This window comes from Erinaceus europaeus, chromosome 7 (genome assembly GCF_950295315.1).
Source record: "Erinaceus europaeus chromosome 7, mEriEur2.1, whole genome shotgun sequence".
In the NCBI taxonomy this organism is placed as follows: Eukaryota; Metazoa; Chordata; class Mammalia; order Eulipotyphla; family Erinaceidae; genus Erinaceus; species Erinaceus europaeus.
Window position 1 is genome coordinate 45,478,352 of NC_080168.1, and position 18,504 is coordinate 45,496,855.

At 39.6% G+C, this 18,504-nt stretch overlaps 1 protein-coding gene across 10 annotated transcripts in view; it reads left to right on the forward strand.

Annotated features, from left to right (window-relative positions):
• Positions 1-18,504, forward strand: part of RIC8B (RIC8 guanine nucleotide exchange factor B) — a 116,340-nt gene that overhangs the window by 65,045 nt on the left and 32,791 nt on the right. For all 10 annotated transcript variants that reach the window (XR_009550689.1, XR_009550691.1, XR_009550690.1 and 7 more), the window contains exons 5-7: positions 7,115-7,343; positions 8,227-8,322; positions 13,244-13,388. Coding sequence is in view for 2 of the 10 variants with exons in the window: in XM_016185058.2 (XP_016040544.1) it covers positions 7,115-7,343; positions 8,227-8,322; positions 13,244-13,388 (470 nt within the window). In the remaining 8 variants the exon portion in view is untranslated. The remainder of the gene's footprint in view (positions 1-7,114; positions 7,344-8,226; positions 8,323-13,243; positions 13,389-18,504) is intronic.

The window sequence follows — 18,504 nt, forward strand, 5'->3', positions numbered from 1 at the left end:
TGTAATTTCTTCCTCTGTTCCTTACCCTCTGGATGGAGTACCTCAGTCTTTCTTTACTTTTCCCCCACAGGGATTATCAGTGGGCTGTTTTCACCTACACAATTCCACCACTCCCTATGAACTCTTTTAATTTTTTTTTTTTTTATAAAGGATGAGAGACTAAGGGAGAGAGAGTGGAAGAGAGAGGAGACACACTACAGCACTGTTCCTCTACATGTGAAACTTTCCCTTTAGGTGTTGCTCCCACATGGCACAGGGGACTCAAACCTGGGTTCGCGTGCATGGTAATGTGTGTACTCTGTTGGGTGAACTATCATCTCCCCCACCCCCCTTTTAACAGTAGCTATGTGTTCAGCTTTTATAATAGTTTGTAATCACAACCCCTGCTTGGATGCCTGGTAAATGAAATCACGCAATCCAGTCTCCTGTCTCTAAAAACATGAGCTCCTAAGACCTGTTCTTATCTTTATCCAGATCTCCCTCCTTTAACTTCAGTCTCCATGGCTAACTTGGTGTTGACATCTCTCTGTGGGAGTCTAATGAGGCATTCTCATCTGTCAGCCACAATTAAAGCTTTATTGTCTCCCTAAAATTGCTTTTTCCTGCAGTGTTTCCTGTTGCAGTGTATGACCACTGCAGGATGCTACTTGCTAAGCCTAGAACCTAAGAGTCTCACATTCTTTAAAAAGCTATCAAGAAATATTTGAAAAATCAACATTTTTCCAGTAAAGTGGTCTTAAAAGAAGTGAAACAATCTGACCACTTCATTGTCATCACCCAATTCACTTACCTGAATTATTATTATTATTATTTTTTAATTTATCTTCCCTTTTGTTGCCCTTGTTGTCGTTGTTGTAGTTGATGTCGTCGCTGTTGGATAGGACAGAGAGATAGGGAAGACAGAGAGGAGAGAAAGACAGACACCTGCAGATCTGCTTCACCGCCTTTGAAGCGACTCCCCTGCAGGTGGGGAGCCAGGGGCTCGAACCGGGATCCTCATGCCGGTCCTTGCGCTTAGCGCCACCTGCGCTTAACCCGCTGCACAACCCCCGGCTCCCTCACTTACCTGAATTATTATAGTAACACCTTCCTGATGATCTTCCTCATGGGTTCTCACCTTTTCTCAACATAGCAATCAGAGTGACCCTTTCTTCTTCTTCTAGCGTTTGCCCAGAGTGACCCTTTCAACAAGTATATCACCAAACAAAACCTTGCAGTGGCTCACTACTTTGCTTAGAATACAAATGAAAATTACAATAACCTGCAAGACTAATCTGATCCTGTGTTGCCTATCTGATCTTCTATCCTTCTCTTCCTTTCCTGGGAATGAGTGATGGTCTTGGCTCTAGCTCCTTTTTTTTTTTTTTTTTAATTCCAACAAGGTTATCGTTGGGACTGCGCAACAGAAAGCCTGTTCACTCTCCCTCCTCTTCTTGATAGAAACAGAGAAATTCAGAGGGAAGGGAAAGATAAAGGGAAAAAGAGAGATCCCTGTAACACTGTGGAGACTAGGTGCTTGCACCTTGCTTATATGACACTGTCTCAGTGAGTTCTGTTCTAACCACCTAATTCAGAAATACAATCTGCCTGTCCTGTCTGTATTATTTTCCCTCCTAGATTCCCCAGCCTGCTAGTACTTACCACCTTCTAGAATGCTACTCAGCTGCTCAGTTATTTGTTTTGTTTACTTTACATTTACTGTTCTCTCCATGCTGGAAAACAAGCTTCCAAGGGCTGCGATATTTCTTTATTTTTATAAAATCTGCCTAATCAATGCCTAGCATGAGTAATCAATACATGATTATTGAATTGAACTAGTGTCGGGCTAGCTTCGGGCGGGAGAGAGAGACGACCAGAGACTCATGGCTAAGTGGTACGCAGTTCAGTCTTTATTCATGTGGAATGCAGCGCAGTCTAAGCTATCTCTAATCACAGTCTTGTCCTTATATATCCTGAAGTGGAAGAGTCAGGTCTGAAGAGGATGTACATAGGATAGGGGGTGGGGAGAAGGAAAAAGCATGCAAAACAGTGAGGATTAAACCAATGCCCTGGAGGCAGGGCGGTGCTTAGTTAACAGTGGTTATGTAAATAGAATACAGTGTTAAGCAGGGGGGATTAAACCAATGAAACAGAAGGGGTCTTAGCAGCAGAATTTAGAAACATACCAACAAACTAGATTAACTTGAGATGTTTGCATCTGAAAACCTTTTCGAAAACTTAAGATTCATTTAAGTAGACTTGATAAACCTGAAAAGAGATATAGTGAATTCCAAATAAAAAGAAGATACCAGAGTTGGGCGGTAGCGCAGCGGGTTAAGTGCACATGGCACAAAGCGCAAGGACTGGTGTAAGGATCCCGGTTCGAGCTCCCAGCTCCTCACTTGCAAGGGAGTCGCTTCACAAGCGGTGAAGCAGGTCTGCAGTTGTCTTATCTTTCTCTCCCCCTCTCTGTATTTCCCCCTCTCCATTTCTCTGTCCTATTCAACAAGACAGCATCAATAACAATAACTACACCAATAAAACAACCAGGGCAACAAAAAAGGAATAAATAAATAAATTTTAAAAAGATACTTTTGACTAGAAAGATTTGTTAACTGTGTAGTGTTTGTTATGTTAGACTCTTATGCGCCTTAGTGTCATTTGCTATTAATTTATATTTATATTTATATTTAGTCCAGTGATTGGTGCAGAATTGTTATTATTCCCTCTACCACAGCCCTCAAAGCTTTTAATCAGAGCATTAAAAGCCTCTAAATAGACCCTGTTTTGAATCTTTATATCTGGAGGGGGCTGGGAGCCTGAGTGGGAGGATGTCATGTCCTAGTGATTAATGATCTCTAGGAAGCTGAAAGGGAGAGAGTAACATATACAGTATTTCAACCCCCTGGAGTAGGAATGCAAACACCATTGTGAGGATCTGTGCATAGTCACTGACTTCCTGGTAGCTGGAGAATTTCATACACTCTTCCACCACAAATAAAACTGTCAGAGAAGTGACAGAGCTCAAAAAAGTGACTTTCCATACTTAAAAAGAATAGCTCAAACACAGTGAGCCAGAAAATTTAATTTTGCAGCTGTTTAAGGAACCTAGTTATTTAGTAAGAAATGGGAAATGGGAACTTTCTTGAAAAGCCTAACACTTCAAATACTTATTGAATTAAACTTTATAACTGATTTCTAGCATTTCCTAAAACTGCTTATTTTAAACAAACTTAAGAGAAGCATTTCTTGGTAATAAAATAGATGGTCATAAACTTGTTCAGTGTTGTTTCTCTGGTTGATTCAGACATCTACTCTATGAATTAATCCCAGAGCCTGTTATATCTAAAAAATAATCCTACTGTTTACACTGGCTGGTATAGTTTGGGAAAATAATTCTAACAGTTATTAAATGTTTATCTCCTTTCCCCTTTTCTTTAGTCATGAGGGTTATTACTGGGGCTCAGTGCCTGCACAATAACTCCACTGCGCCTGGCAACCCTTTTTTCTTTCTCTTGTTGTTGTTTTTTTTTTTTAATCTTTATTCTGATAGAAAGAAACTGAGAAAGAGATATCTGCAGTACTGCTCCACTATTTATGAAACTTCCCTCACTACAGGTGCAGGCCAAGGGTTTGAACCTGGGTCCTCATGCATTACGATGTGTGTATTCTATTTGGTACACCACCGCCTAAGTTCACTTAAGTCATTTTTAATAGAAATTGTAGATACTTATTTTAAAAAAATGTTAAAAAAGAGTTTATGGTGAGTATTATATTTCAGCCAACTGTGATTATTTTCAAATAAATAAAATTGGGGACTTTAAAAAACAATTTTAGTAGTAGAAGCAGCAGCAGTATTGTTAATAATAGTAGATGGTAGATTTTTATTTACCAGATAACTTATACCAGACATCAGTATCCAGTTTTCATATGTTGATTTCTTATACATTTTTGTCCACAATATAAAAAGAATGGGATATGAAAGCAGTTTAAAGTGAGGAAAAATGCATTTTATTTCTGATTTGTTGTGTATTTTATTTCCTAGGGTGTCACTATAATCTAAACTAAAACGTACTACTCTGGTCTAAATTAAGACATCAGATAGATTAAGTTATGAATTTTGGTTTCCATGTGGTTAGTCTTTTAAATTACATTTGCAGGAGTTTATTTTTAGTCAGGATATGGCTATTTTTGGTTCTTCTTCTCTGTCACTAGGAAATATAATGCCTATATTTCCATTGTTATCAAGAAGCTCTGAGGCACAGGCTTGTAAGACCCAGTTAGCACAGAACACTGCTTGGTACTTTTGATGAAAGAATACAAACTAATATGTGATGAAAAATGTTCACTGAGAACATGCCTAATTTTTAAGTTAAACTGATTTAATCCCTTGTACACTGAGAAATAGAAACACAATTTAGATAATACCAAAGAATATATGGTTTGGGTTCCCCCTACTGGTATGTATCCCATGCTCATTTTTTCATGAATACATGGCAGGAAGGAGTGTGGAGTAGAATTCCAGGATATCTGCATTGGCTTCTTTTGAAGAGACCTGATTTGGGGAGGTGGGGGGGGATGCATCAGTACACATTGTCTGCTCTTGAAAAAATTGTATTTTTTTACATCTACAAATAACAAAACTTAATCATGCAGTTTTAGTTTTTAATGTTGCATAAGCTTATCTACTTATACACAGCACTTCCCAAATGCTTTAATATTGTGATCTAAGAAATAATGAAACACTCTGTGGAGCAAAATGTAAAGCTTGCTTTTTGTCATGATAAAATTAAATAGATGATATTAAAGCTCACTAATTCCTATTTTAGCATTTCAGAAAATGACATAACATCTGTTCTGACTTGTCGTATATGTGTTTGAAGCAGTTTTTTATTTTCTACCTTTTAGTAAGTACCAAGCAATATTAATGGCTCATTTTTGAAAAAGCTAGCTTTTTTAAACAAATTTTTTATTTCTAAAAAGGAAACATTGACTAAACCATAGGACAAGAGGGGTACAACTTCACACAATTCCCACCACCAGAACTCCATATCCCATCCCCTCCCCTGATAGCTTTCCTATTCTTTAACCCTCTGGGAGTATGGACCCAAGGTCATTGTGGGATGCAGAAGGTTAAAGGTCTGGCTTCTGTAATTGCTTCCCCGCTGAACATGGGCATTGACAGGTCGATCCATACTCCCAGCCTGCCTCTCTCTTTCCCTATGGGGAATGGCTCTGGGGAAAGGGAGCTCCAGGACACATTGGTGGGGTTGTCTGTCCAGGGAAGTCTGGTTGGCATGCTAGCATCTGGAACCTGGTGCTTGAAAAGAGAGTTAACATACAAAGCCAAACAAATTGTTCACCAATCATGGACCTAAAGGCTGGAGTAGTGCAGGTGAAGAGTTGGGGGGTCCTCCATTTTGTAGATAGCTAGTAGGCATATTTTAGTTATATTCCAAAGGGCTTGTAGCTATACTAGTTTTTTTTTTTTTTCCCTGAGCCTGAAATCTGATATGCAGGTGGATCCAAGTTATTGTCAGGGGAGATGATGTCATGGTTGGAAAAAGGACCAGAAAGCTGGATCAGGAAAGAGAGTAGCTCCCAAATATGGGAAAGGTGTATAAATATTGTTGACTGTAAACCCCATCGACTTGATATGATCTGGGGCCCATAATCAGCTTAGGAGCCTATGTGACCTCTGGATCCCTCTAGATCTGAGCTCAAATTCTGGGGTCATGAGTAGGAACATTCCAGGCTACCCCAATATCAACCCATTTTCCTCAGGTGTACCATAGGAATATGTTGTCCAACATTCTCTACCATTATTGATCCAAGTTGAGGGCAAGGTCCTATGGGGGCCCACAAAGGGGTGTATTTTGTTGTTCCTGATAGGAATGACTGGTAACAATGGAGAGAGGTGTTTATTCGAGGTCTAGCTCCATCATGTCTGTTTGGGAATTTCAGGACTCCCAGAAAAGGGCCCCAGCTGATGGGGTGACTAAAGAGTCATCGTAAAGTATGCCGGTCTCTTGCGCTTATTCAGGTTTTGCAGTCCTTGCTTTGATAAGGTTAGCTTTGGAGTGAGTGAGAGAACTATAATAGGAAATAGGTGAGGAGGGTATCGAAGTCTAAGTAGACACTATTTCATTATGAACTTTATACTGACTACAGACTTGTGTATTTTTGCTTTCACGTACATATTTTACTCTAATTTATGGATACATGTGAACATATGCTCTATCTCACGGGACCTGATCTATATCTAGGTTTTGGGACTTTGTTAGGAAGTGAACCTCCTGAAATGGAATTAGAGAATTCTATGAAAGGGAAGGTCTCACCCGAGTAATGTGGCTGAAGGGTTGGCATTCATGCCTGACTTCTCTGGGCACAGTCTGACGTGAAGCATGCCGAGGTGGTACTCCTTGCATTGATTAGGTTGGGATCGGCAGATGCAATATCATTTGGTATGAATTGAGAGAAGCATGCAGGAAAGTGAGCCCCACCCTAGAGGTTCCAGGACTGGGGAAAATAGGCTCTATAGAGGAAGCGGGAGGTTCCTGCCGTCTTGGGTTTAAGAAGACAATAGATAGTTATTGCTGTAATCATGTTATTTGGCAATTGGGTTAAGTTTGAAATATCCCTTTGTTAGAATTTGCTGTATCATACACAACATCACCATAAATTATGTCCTTTGACATATGTATATAGCTATGTCACTGATTGCTTCTGTTCTCTCTGGTCTAAGCTTTTAAGAGAGTCAACATATCAAAGACTCAGCCTATGTATTAACAAGACTCTGTGTGCTTTAAAAAGTTTGAGACATTCAATCAATTTTCCCCTCTCATATTACTTAAATAGTAATTTATATGACTACAGATTAATAGGAATGTACATAAACACCATTACCACCACCAAAAGACTGTGTCCCATCCCATCCTCCCCTCCCCCCACCTCCTGCCCTCACCCCATGAACCTGAACATCCACCCTCCACCCCAGGTTTTTACTTTGGTGCCTACTCCAAGAAAAAGAAAGCTTTTAATTGACACCTATAAATCATTCTGGATTTATTGTCTCTGCATTTTTAAAGGACTATTCAGTAAAATTAAGATATTGTATTTTTAATTTGGTTTTCAGCAATGCAGTCAACCTTTTAAGCAATGTTCCGGTCTCTTGTTTGGATGTTCTCATTTGTCCCTTAACCCATGAAGAAACAGCTCAAGAGGCAACAACTCTAGATGAATTGCCCAGTGATAAAACAGATGAGGAGGGAACAGTTTTGCAAAGCAATACCATGGTATACAATGGTATGAATATGGAGGCCATTCATGTTTTACTCAGTTTTATGGAGAAGAGAATAGACAAGGTAAGAGTGATAAAGTAGAGGTGTTGGAAAAATGCCTCGAAAAAATGTAAATATGCTATTCATATAAACATGGGACATGATATGTAAATCCTAGTGTGTATGTGTGTGTATATATATGTGTATGTATTTCATCTTTAATTATTACTTGTACTATTTATTGTACAGTATAGTGCTACCACCAAGTGTTTTATTTTATTTTATTTTTTTACCAGAGCGCTTCCCAGCTCTGGTTTATGGTGGTGCGGAGGGATTGAACCTGGGACTTTGCAGCTTCAGGCATGAGTCTGTTTGCATAACCATTATGCTATCTACCTCCATCCAAGTAAATTTGTTTAAAGCTGAAAATTGCATTGATAAATTGCATCAAAACACTGACTAGTAGATGGTAACACAGGAAAGATTACTTTTTTTTTTTGTATAGGTATTTTGTTAAGTTTCAGAAGCAAAAATTATCCACCTCACCCCACCCAAAAAAAAAAAAAAAACTTGGTGATAAACACATTCCATAATACCTAAAGATGTATTTTTTGTTTTCCTATTTGGTCAGCTTCCCATTGGTTGTAAGCTACTTGTTTTCTCTGGTCCATAATGTTTTGTCAGGTAACTATAACACTAGTAAGGTCATAAATGTGACTGAGTGATCAAAACTGTTCCCTCCTAGAAAATGTAAGGAAATACAAAAAGGATTAAAATGAGCACTAATAAGCATGAAGACAACTTATTAAGTGGAAACATTATTAGGAAAATTATTTTTTAAATAGTTTGTAATGCTTTAGTAAAATATGGTATCTTTCCCTCAAAAATATTAATATGCACAGTTACATCAGGAAAAGTAATACTGTTAGAAACTAAACTAATACAGCCTGTATGGTTTTCTTTATAGGGAAGCAGCTATAGAGAGGGTCTAACTCCAGTCCTCAGCTTATTAACAGAATGCTCCCGAGCCCATCGAAACATCAGAAAATTTCTCAAAGATCAGGTAACTGCTTAGTACATATTACAACACAAAGTTAATTTTATGTTGAACACACAAGTTGAATTCTCTCATGTTTTATTTTTTTTTCCAGAAGTCCAGAAACTTGGGTTACTCTTAATCTTTTAAATATTCCTTTTAAGATACAAGTGATCCTGTATATCTGTGAGCCATTTATTCAACAAACATTTATTAAGATCTACTTACTATCTGCTACACTCATTGCAATAAGCATTTGAAAGACTGATAAACTCTTTGTCATGTGGAATTTACCTTATATTGTGGAGACATAATCAACAAATGTTAATGGCTAATAACAAGTGTTCTGAAGAAAGATAAAGCAAATGAATAGAAAAGGAAGATTTATGATATTAAGGGAGGGCCTCTGAATAATGACATTGAGCAAAAATTGGATAAGTAAGACTCTGAGAATATTTGGAAGAACATTGTACCAGAGAGAACAGTATTCTGGCCCCCTAAAATGAGGTGTTGTCTTGATAGCCTTAAGGAAAAGATACAAGGGGGAGTTGGTAGATGAAGAAAGGCCAGCAGGTAACAAGATTGCATAGGACTTGATTATCTTATTTGTTTTTTTATATTTTTTTTTAGTATTTATATTTTATTGGATAGAAACAGTGAGAAATCGAGGAGGTAGAAGGAGATAAAGAGAGAAACAGATACAAACAGATACTTACAGCACTGCTTCACCACTTGCAGAGCTTCCCCCCTGCAGGTGGGGACTGGGAGTTTGAAACTGGGTCCCTGTGCACTGTAACGTGCACCTAACCAGGTGCACCATAGACCAGCTCCTGATTCTCTTCTTTCTGAGATGGGGAAGCACTTTATCAATTTGAAAAGGCCTTATTTATATTCAAAGATACTCAAGCTCCTATTTGGAAAATAGACTAACCAAATGTAGTAGATATTAAGACACTAGTCCAAAAGAGAGCTGATTATGATGACTTGGATTAGGAGGTAGTTAGAACTGGTAGAGGACCTAAGCTGGTGGCGAGAGTGTTTTGCAGAAAACAGATTTTGCACATATACCAACAGTGGCACTTACTGCAAACCATTATCCCCCTAATAAAAATAAAAGAAATTAAGGGAAAACTTCCTCTTTCCACCACAATCTACATCTATACTTCCATTTCTTTCCTTTCCTTTCCCCTCCCCTCCCCTCCCCTCCCCTCCGTTCCCCTCCTCTCCCCTCTGTTCCCCTCCCCTCCTTTCTTCTCCCCTCCCCTCCTTTCCTTTCCCCCTTCCCCCCTTCCTTCCTTCCATCCATCCATCCATCCATCCATCCATCCATCCATCCATCCATCCATCCTTCCTTCCTTTCTCTACCACCAGGGTTATCTCTGGGGCTTGGTGCTGGCACTTCAAATCTTCTGCTCATGGCAGCCATTTTTTTTCTTAATTTCCCCCCTCCTCTTTCTATTATACTTGATAGGACACAAAACTTAAGAGGGGAGGGGAGATAGGGAAAGAGTAGTACACTTGCAGACCTGCTTCACTATTTGTGAAGCACCCTCCCATAGGTGGAGAGCAGGGACTCAAACCTGGATTAATGCCTTAATTTCTTATCCTCTCAGCTTGTTCCTTCCTCTTCTTTACTCTTTTCTATACAGTATGCAATGATTAACTCCATTATTTATTACCACAGAGTCTTCTTTAATAAGTGAACCAGGTTCATTTTTCCCTTTTATGATCAATATTTAATAAGTACCTTAACTATCTGTAGAACACACTAATATATATTTCTTATAAAAAAAGATTAAAGATAGCTACTCTCATCTTGAAGGAATGAATATTTTGGTTTCTCAGATCTTTCACCTCTTACAGTCTTTGGAAGATAGAGATAGCCATGATAAGCATAAATAATAATCACTTTAGGAAAATAAATGAAAATACTGTCAGTTTTCTGTATTAGTACTTTTTCATGTAATCCAGATTCAGCTAAGTTGTTTAATCAGCAGTCAAAAGGTACATGGTTGGGGGGGGGGGGCTGGGTGGTGACACACCTGACACCTGGTTAAGTGCAAATGTTCAAGCCTCCACTCCCTACGTGCAGGGGGGAAGCTTCATGAGCAGTGAAGCAGTGTTTCAGGTGCCTCTGTCTCTCTCTCTTTTTTTTTTTCCTTCACACTAGTTTATTTAAGGATCCTATTTTCAATTCTCAGTAGAATTTATGTGTTTTTCACAAGCTTTTTCCTCATTAGATCATCTAGCTATTATTGTTATTATTTAATTCATTATTATTATATTTTTTATTTCCTTATTGGGGAATTAATGTTTTACAGTCAACAGTAAATACAATATTTTGTACATGCATAATGTCTCTCCTTTTCTACCTCTCCTTTCATCTTAATTTCTCTGTTCTATTAAAAAAAAAAATGGCTGCTGGGAGCAGTGGATTTGTCATGGAGGCACCAAGCCCAATACTGGTGTCAAAAAAAAAGTATATATTGTCAAACAGTTTCTTTATATGAAGGACTTGACCATACCCTGTATAGAAAGAAAATATTATGAGACCTACTCCCTTTCCTCAAACACTGTAGTATAAATAAAGAGATGATGCAAGGATCCTGGTTCGATTCCCCGGCTCTGCACCTGGAGGGGGGGGTCACTTCACAAGCAGTGAAGCAGGTCTACACATGTCTATCTTTCTCTCCCTCTCTTTATCTTCCCCTTCTCTCTCGATTTCTCTCTATCCTATCCAACAGCAACAGCAGCAACAATATCAATGGAAAAAAGATGGTCACCAGCAGCAGTGGATTCATAGTGCAGGCACCGAGCCCCAATGAGAACCCTAGAGGCAAAAAGGAAAAGAAAAGAGACCAAGTCAAATAAAGAGATGAAAAATGACAAGTGAAAATAGCTAAAGGTGCAAGGCAAAATAATCAGCTTTCCTTCTGAGGGTGTACTATAGACTGATGATTGAGAAAGGCAATACTTTAAGAAAGCGATAATTAGCTTTAATAATAATGTAAGTGGAACCATGGATAATTATTATGTCTTAAAATGAATACCTGATTACTTCAACTCATGAATTCCCAAAACAAATTGATCTTGAGTATGCTATATTTGGGTAGTTAGAACAGATGGTAGAAATTGCATAGAAATTGGTAGAAATTGCTGGCCAGAGTTGGGATAGTCTGGAGAAGTTTATATAGAAGATGAGAATTCTGTAGATTATGGGTCCACACCTTTGAAATTTGTCTGGGAATGGCACAGAACAATCAAAATTTCATTTTTATACTTTATTTATTTATTGCATAGAGGCAGAAATTAATAGGGAAGGGGGAGCAAACAGGGAGAGAGAGATGCCTGCACCACTGATACACCACTTATGAAGCTTCCCTCCTGCAGATAGGGATCAGAGCTTCAACCCTGGTCCTTGTTCGTACTAACATGCACTCAACTGGGTGCATTACCACCAGGCCCCCAAAATCTCATCCTTAAAAACTTATTTAAGGGGGAGTCAGGTGGTAGCACAGCGGGTTAAGCGCACGTGGTATGAAGAGGAAGGTCTGGTGTAAAGATACCGGTTCGAGCCCCTCGCTCCCCATCTGCAGGGGAATCGATTCACAGGCAGTGAAGCAGGTCTGCAGGTGTCTTATCTTTCTCTTTCCCTCTCTGTTTTCCCCCTCCTCTCTCCATTTCTCTCTGTCCTATCTAACTATGACATCAATAACAGCAACAATAACTACAACAATTAATAAAAAAAACTTGTTTAAGGGAGCTGGGCAGACATTATAATGCTATGCAAAAGACTTTGATGCCTGAGGCTCTACCATAAGCCTTCCCTCTCAATTTCTCAGTGTCCTGTTAAATAAAATAAATAGAAAGGAAAAAATGGTTGTCAGTAGCTGTAGATTCATAGTACTGGCAGGAAAAAAAAAAATAGAAGAACCAGAAGAGATGAGTCTGAGTGGATAGGTGAGAGTGAGTGAATGAGCAAATGAACAAACTATGCAAATTACTCAACACTCTTGATGGTCAGTTTATATAATACAGGGATAATGGTGACCTGACCACTTCCTTTACAGAATTACTGTGAGGATTCAATTATTTAGAATATATCTATACCACCTGTTGCAGCGGCAAGCACACAGGAAATACTCAATTACCTAGTTCTCTCTCTTCCCCCTTCCTCCCTCCTTTGTTTTTGCTTTGCTTTCCTCCCCACCCACCCCACCCCCCCTTTACCAGATCACCAGATCACAGCTACATTAGTTCTTGGGACCCTGGGCCCTCTTGCATCCAAGTTTTGTATGTTGCTGCTATGCTATCTCTCTACACCAATAGGCATTTTTATTACTAAAAATAAAACAAGTAGAAAACATAAGTACAGATTTTTAGCAAACAGAGAAAATGCTGCAGGAATCAAAAGAAGGCAGAAATCAGTATGAGGCAACAGGATATTTAGACAAGTTTCTTTGGAAGAAAAGTAAGCTTGACCTAGACTTTTAAATTTGATTTTGAGGGATTGGGGAGGTGGCAGTGGAAAGTGTATGTTCTGCATGTGTGAGGCCGCAGCACTGCACAAGAGTAACAAAGGCAAAATGAGTAGAACTCTCCTCTTCTCTCTCTTTCTCTCTCTCTCTCTCTCTGTTTCTCTCTCTGATAGAAGAATCAGAGGCTGCTGAACCTGGAAGTAGATTTGAGTATGTCATGGTACAGTGAAGAGATGCTTCTTTTCAAATGAAGTCTTATTATAGGCATGCAGTTATTTCAAGTTTTGTTGTATTGTCTTATTTTGGGGAAAGAAAATCTATATGTAAACTATATGTATTTTAAGTTTTTTTTTTTCTACTTTTACAAAATCAACCTCAGTAGGCATTATAAGACTGACCAGTCACATAGAACCATCCTTACTTACTCTAGTTCCCAAGGTTGATGATGGTTTTTGCATTTGTGCCATTAGGTTTTACCGCCTTTGAGGGATGTGACAAATCGACCTGAAGTTGGTTCAACTGTGAGAAATAAGCTGGTACGCCTCATGACACACGTTGACCTTGGAGTCAAGCAAATTGCTGCTGAATTTCTTTTTGTCCTTTGCAAAGAGAGAGGTAGGTTAAACTCTCTTTGCCCACTATGCTTTTTATCTTTCAGAGGAAATTTGAAAATTTCTTCTGCTAGAAGTGACCATCCTATTTTACTCTTTTCAAGCTTACTCTATTTGGAGGGTCTGAGGAAATATTAAAAATAAATTTAAAACATCTTTAGCTACAATGATATATAGCAATTTCACAGGCTTTTATATGAGAGGTCCCAGTTTTAACCCCCAGCGCCACCATTAATTAGTAGATAAGCAGTGCTCTGGACAAAACACTAAAAGCCATAAGCTATTTTCTAAAACTAACACCACCAATAGCCAGAGCTATTACTGTTCAAAACAGTAACAAAAACAGATATTTTCTGTACACTTCTAAATTCATTGAGCCATGAAGATACACATTAAAAAAAAATTCACATTTAAACTTTGCCTTTTATATCCTTAACTGTGATTAGTCGGGACCTGAAGCCATTACTGAGACTACTGCATATTAGGTAGTGAATAATTCAGGTGTTGCTATTCTGATAACCTGGCAAAGACCTGGATTAGTTCACTCTATTAAAAGTTCCTCTGGGAATTAAAGCTATAGGAATTTTGGTTTCTGTATAAGTACCGCGCTCTGATTGTGCCACTGGAGTGCCAAGGAATTTTGGTTTCTTTATGTTCTTAAATCAGTAAGTAGTTAATAATTGTGAATTGTGTAATTCACTAGAAAAATGCAGAGGATACATGCCCTTATCTCATTAAGGGTAAGGCAGAATTTTAAATAAAAACTATTAATGTGTTAAGTACTGTTCGAATAGTACATATAAAGTGATTGTCTTCTGAGAAACATCTATGAATTTAACAAAATATTAAGGGGGTGGGAGTGTAACAAAATAGCTCACAAACCAGCTCATGTTTGAGCCCAGACCCTATTGCATTGATGGAAGCTTTGGTGCTATAGTCTTTCACTCTTTTTCTCTGCCTGTCCCTACTTAAAAACTTTATTTTTGAGGGGCGAGGCAGTGGCACACCTGGTTAAGTGCTCACATTACAACGCACAGGTCCCAGGTTCAAGCCCCTGGTCTCCACCTGCAGTGGGAAAGCTTCATGAGTGGTGAAGCAGAGCTGCAGGTGTCTCTCTGTCTCTCTCCCTATCTCCCCCTCCTCTCAAAAAAAATTATTTTTGCATGCCAGAGTTTCACAACTATTTCATTCCACTTCTTTTAAAAAAAAAATTTTATATTTATTTATTTTCCTTTGTGTTGCCCTTATTTTTTTGTTGTAGTTATTACTGTTATTGATGTCGTGTTGTTAGATAGGACAGAGAGAGGTGGAGAGAGGAGGGGAATACAGAGAAAGGGAGAGAAAGACACCTGGAGACCTTCACCGCCTGTGAAGCGACTCCCCTTCAGGTGGGGAGCCAGGAGCTCGAACAGGGATCTTTACGCTGGTCCTTGTGCTTCGCAGCACGTGCGCTGTGCTCTATCGCCCAACTCCCTTCATTCCATTTCTAATGAAACTTCCCTCACACAGGTGGGAGCTGGGGACTTGAACTTGAACCACTATTGTATGTGCTCTACTGACTTCACCCCACACCTTCCATTGAATTCTTTCATTTTTTTATGAGGCACTAGGGAATGAATACAGGACCTGGCACAGGCACAGTAGCACTACTGAGAAACCTCCTCAGGGCCTTTTCTTTTCATTCTTTACTTTTTTTTTTTAATTTTTTTAAATATTTATTTTATTTATTTATTCCCTTTTGTTGCCCTTGTTGTTTTATTGTTGTTGTTGTTGGATAGGACAGAGAGAAATGGAGAGAGGAGGGGAAGACAGAGAGAATGAGAGAAAGGTAGACACCTGCAGACCTGCTTCACCGCCTGTGAAGCGACTCCCCTGCAGGTGGGGAGCCGGGGTTCGAACCGGGATCCTTAATGCTGGTCCTTGTGCTTTGCGCCACCTGCGCTTAACCCACTGCGCTACAGCCCGACTCCCTCATTCTTTACTTTTAAAGAATGAGGACAGGGAGAAGAGAAACACACCATAGCACCACTCCACTGTCCACGGTGCTCCTGTGGTTCCAGAACTTGAACTCAGAACCCTGTCCATAGTAAGATGCACACTTTACCAGGTAAGGGATCTCCTCCTAATCCCACCCACCATCACCCCCTCTTTTTTTTTTTACTTCGAGAAACACTTTTTAATTTTTTTTTTATGAGAGAACACATGAACGAGAGTAACCAGAGTACCCTTAGGTCTGGCATGTGCAATACCAGGGATCACACCTGAGACCTCCTGTATGCAAGGCCTATGCACTACCTCTGAGATATTTTCCTGACCCCATCATCCACTGAGTTTTAAAAACTATTTATTAATGCCAGAGAGAAAGAGAGAGCAAAGAGATGAAAAGACCAGAGCGTCACTCCAGCACATACAAAGCTGGAGATGAAACTCAGGATCTCAGGTCCAGTGTTCCAGCCACTGTTCCACATCCTAAACCACCCTGTCCATTGAATTCTTAAGTTCCATTGCTGAACAGTTAATTCCACCTCTTCAGTGCTGTTAAGATGATACAGGCAACATGTTTTGATCAGTATCATAGTGATAATAGTTAAGTACAGTATTATATATTGAGATGTCATTACATTGCATTGCTAAGTTTGAAAGTGAAGTTATCATGATTAAAACTTAAACTATTAAGCAGATAAAGCAAGCAGCAATCAAACTGGGTTAGAAACACAGAAATTAAGGGAAGTTTTAAAAAAAATTTTTATTGGGGGATTAATGGTTTATAGTCAACAGTAAAATTTAGTAATTTGTGCATGCAATAACATTTCCATGTAATAATACAACCCCCACTAGGTCCTCCTCTGCCATCATATTCCAGGACTGGAGAGATATAGAGGGCAAAATTTTATGGAAAGCATGGCACAGAAAGTGCCATCTCAGTATCCTCTATACCTATTTTTTGTATGTGGATATGATTTCTTTTTTTATTAATTTTTCTTTAATTTTACAAAATCACATGTCAACCGGGGTTTAAACCACACCATTCCCACCACCAGAGTCCTGAATCTTCCATCTTCCCACTGTAAGCCACCACAGTTCCCCTAAGGTTGTAGACATGGGTTAGCCATCTTCTCTACAACTATCTGTCCACATTTATACATAGTTGCCCCCGCCCCCCTTTTTTTTCTGATTCAATCCTTTCTTCCTCTCCAAGCCACTCATGACATTACTACCTCCATATGTCCCTCTCCTTTTCCTGTTCTCTCTCTGGGTGCTGATGGAGCTGGAGTGCAGAGTCCTCTTTATCTTCCTCCTATCACCTCTCCCCCACTGGGAGTATGGCTCAAGGTTGTTTTTAGGGAGCAGAAGGTAGGAGTTCTGGTTTCTGTAATTGGTTCTCCACTGAGCATGGGTGTTGAGAGGTCAATCCATACCCCCAGCCTGTTTCTGTCTTTCCCTAGTGGACCCCAGAGCTCTGGAGATGCAAGGGTCCAGGACACATTAGTGAGTTCATCTGCCCAGAGAAGTCAGTCGGGATGGAGTCATGGTAGGTAGCATCTGTATCTTGATGTCTGGAAGATGACATGACCTAAGTTGAGACAAAATGGTTCATGAACAGGAACCAAAAAGTAGAATTAGAGCAGATGAGATTAGGGATCTCAGGGTAGAAGAAAGCTAGGAAGTCAATTTTTGGCATGTTCCTAGGGGTATACAACTATGGTAGTTTTGCTTGAGTTAGGTAGCTAGCCTGAAGTTGGGTGAGAATATTCTCTGAGAGAATGGTGTTAGCGTAGAGAAAAATGGCTGGGAAGTTGCATTAGGACAGGGAGTGGTTTCCGTTCTTGAAAAGAAAATTTTCTGTGGCTAAAATTAACTATTTATGTCCATCCACCTGACACACGGCATATATATTGAACCCCCAGACCCTGTGTAACCTCTAAGTCCCTATTGGTCTGAGCTCACAGCACATGGTCACAGCTGGGAACATCGCAGGCTGCACTCATTTCAAGGCCAATCTTTCTCAAATGGTGGGGCAGGATACCCCAGCCACCCTTTGGAGACTGGGGCAGTCCCTACCATCACTGCTTTATGGTGAGGAAAAGGTCTTGGGAGGGCCCACAAGATGCTGTTCCTGATGGAAATATGACCAGTTGTGGTGGAGAGCGGAATCCATTGGAGGTCTAGGCCCATCATCTTTGTGTGGGAATCCAACAATTCCCTAACTAGGGCCCCAGATGATAAAGTGGTTTGATATTGACCAAAAGGGCCATCATTAAATGGACCAGTCTCTTGCCCTTCTAAATACCTATTTTTTAACCAGGTTAAAATTACATTTTTGGGCCAGCAAAATAGCTCACTTGGACAGTACACTGTTTTGCCATATGTGCCTCTCCGGTTCAAGTCCAGCCCCCACTGCTTTGAGGAAGCTTCAGTGCTATGTTGTTCTCTTTCACTTTCTGCCTCTTTGTCTCTGTCTAAAGTAAAAAAAGGTATATGCCAAGATTCTGCTGAAAATGTTTTCCACTAAGACTGCAACTTGACTTTTTTTTACGTCTCTTCCTACATCTCTCATAAAAGTTTACACTGTTAAAGCTGGGAAAATTGTTCAGTGATAAGAGTTTTGGACCTCCAAGCATTGGGCCCAAGTTTGTTTGCTTTCCAACATTTTATGTGCTAGTGATGCTTTGGTGGTGCTTCTGTGTCTCTCTAGTGTGCGCGTATGTGCGTGCGCACACACTGTCTCTCTCACATATTTTTTTCTAAAAGGTTGACACTGTTGACCACTCTTTCTGTACTGTCACACTCCTAAATCTCCCTGTCCTGCCCCCTTTGTCCTGTCTTTTCAGTCTTTGTTAACTCCTGTCTTTGTCCACATTTAACTTAGTTGCAGGTGTTCCTAATAGCTCTCTTCTGCCCCCTATCACCCATCACACTGTTCCCATAAAAGACCTGATAACTTTAGTGTCCACTTCAGCTTGTTTACTGAGAATTCCCAAATCTGTGTTTCTCTTAGTAATCTGTTAAAGTGTTCTTGTCTCGTTTTCAAGTTCTCTTCAGTCTGTCTTCCACAGGGCTAACAGAGGGATAGAATCTTTTTTTAGTTTTTTTTTTCTTTAGCCTCTACAGGACAAGTT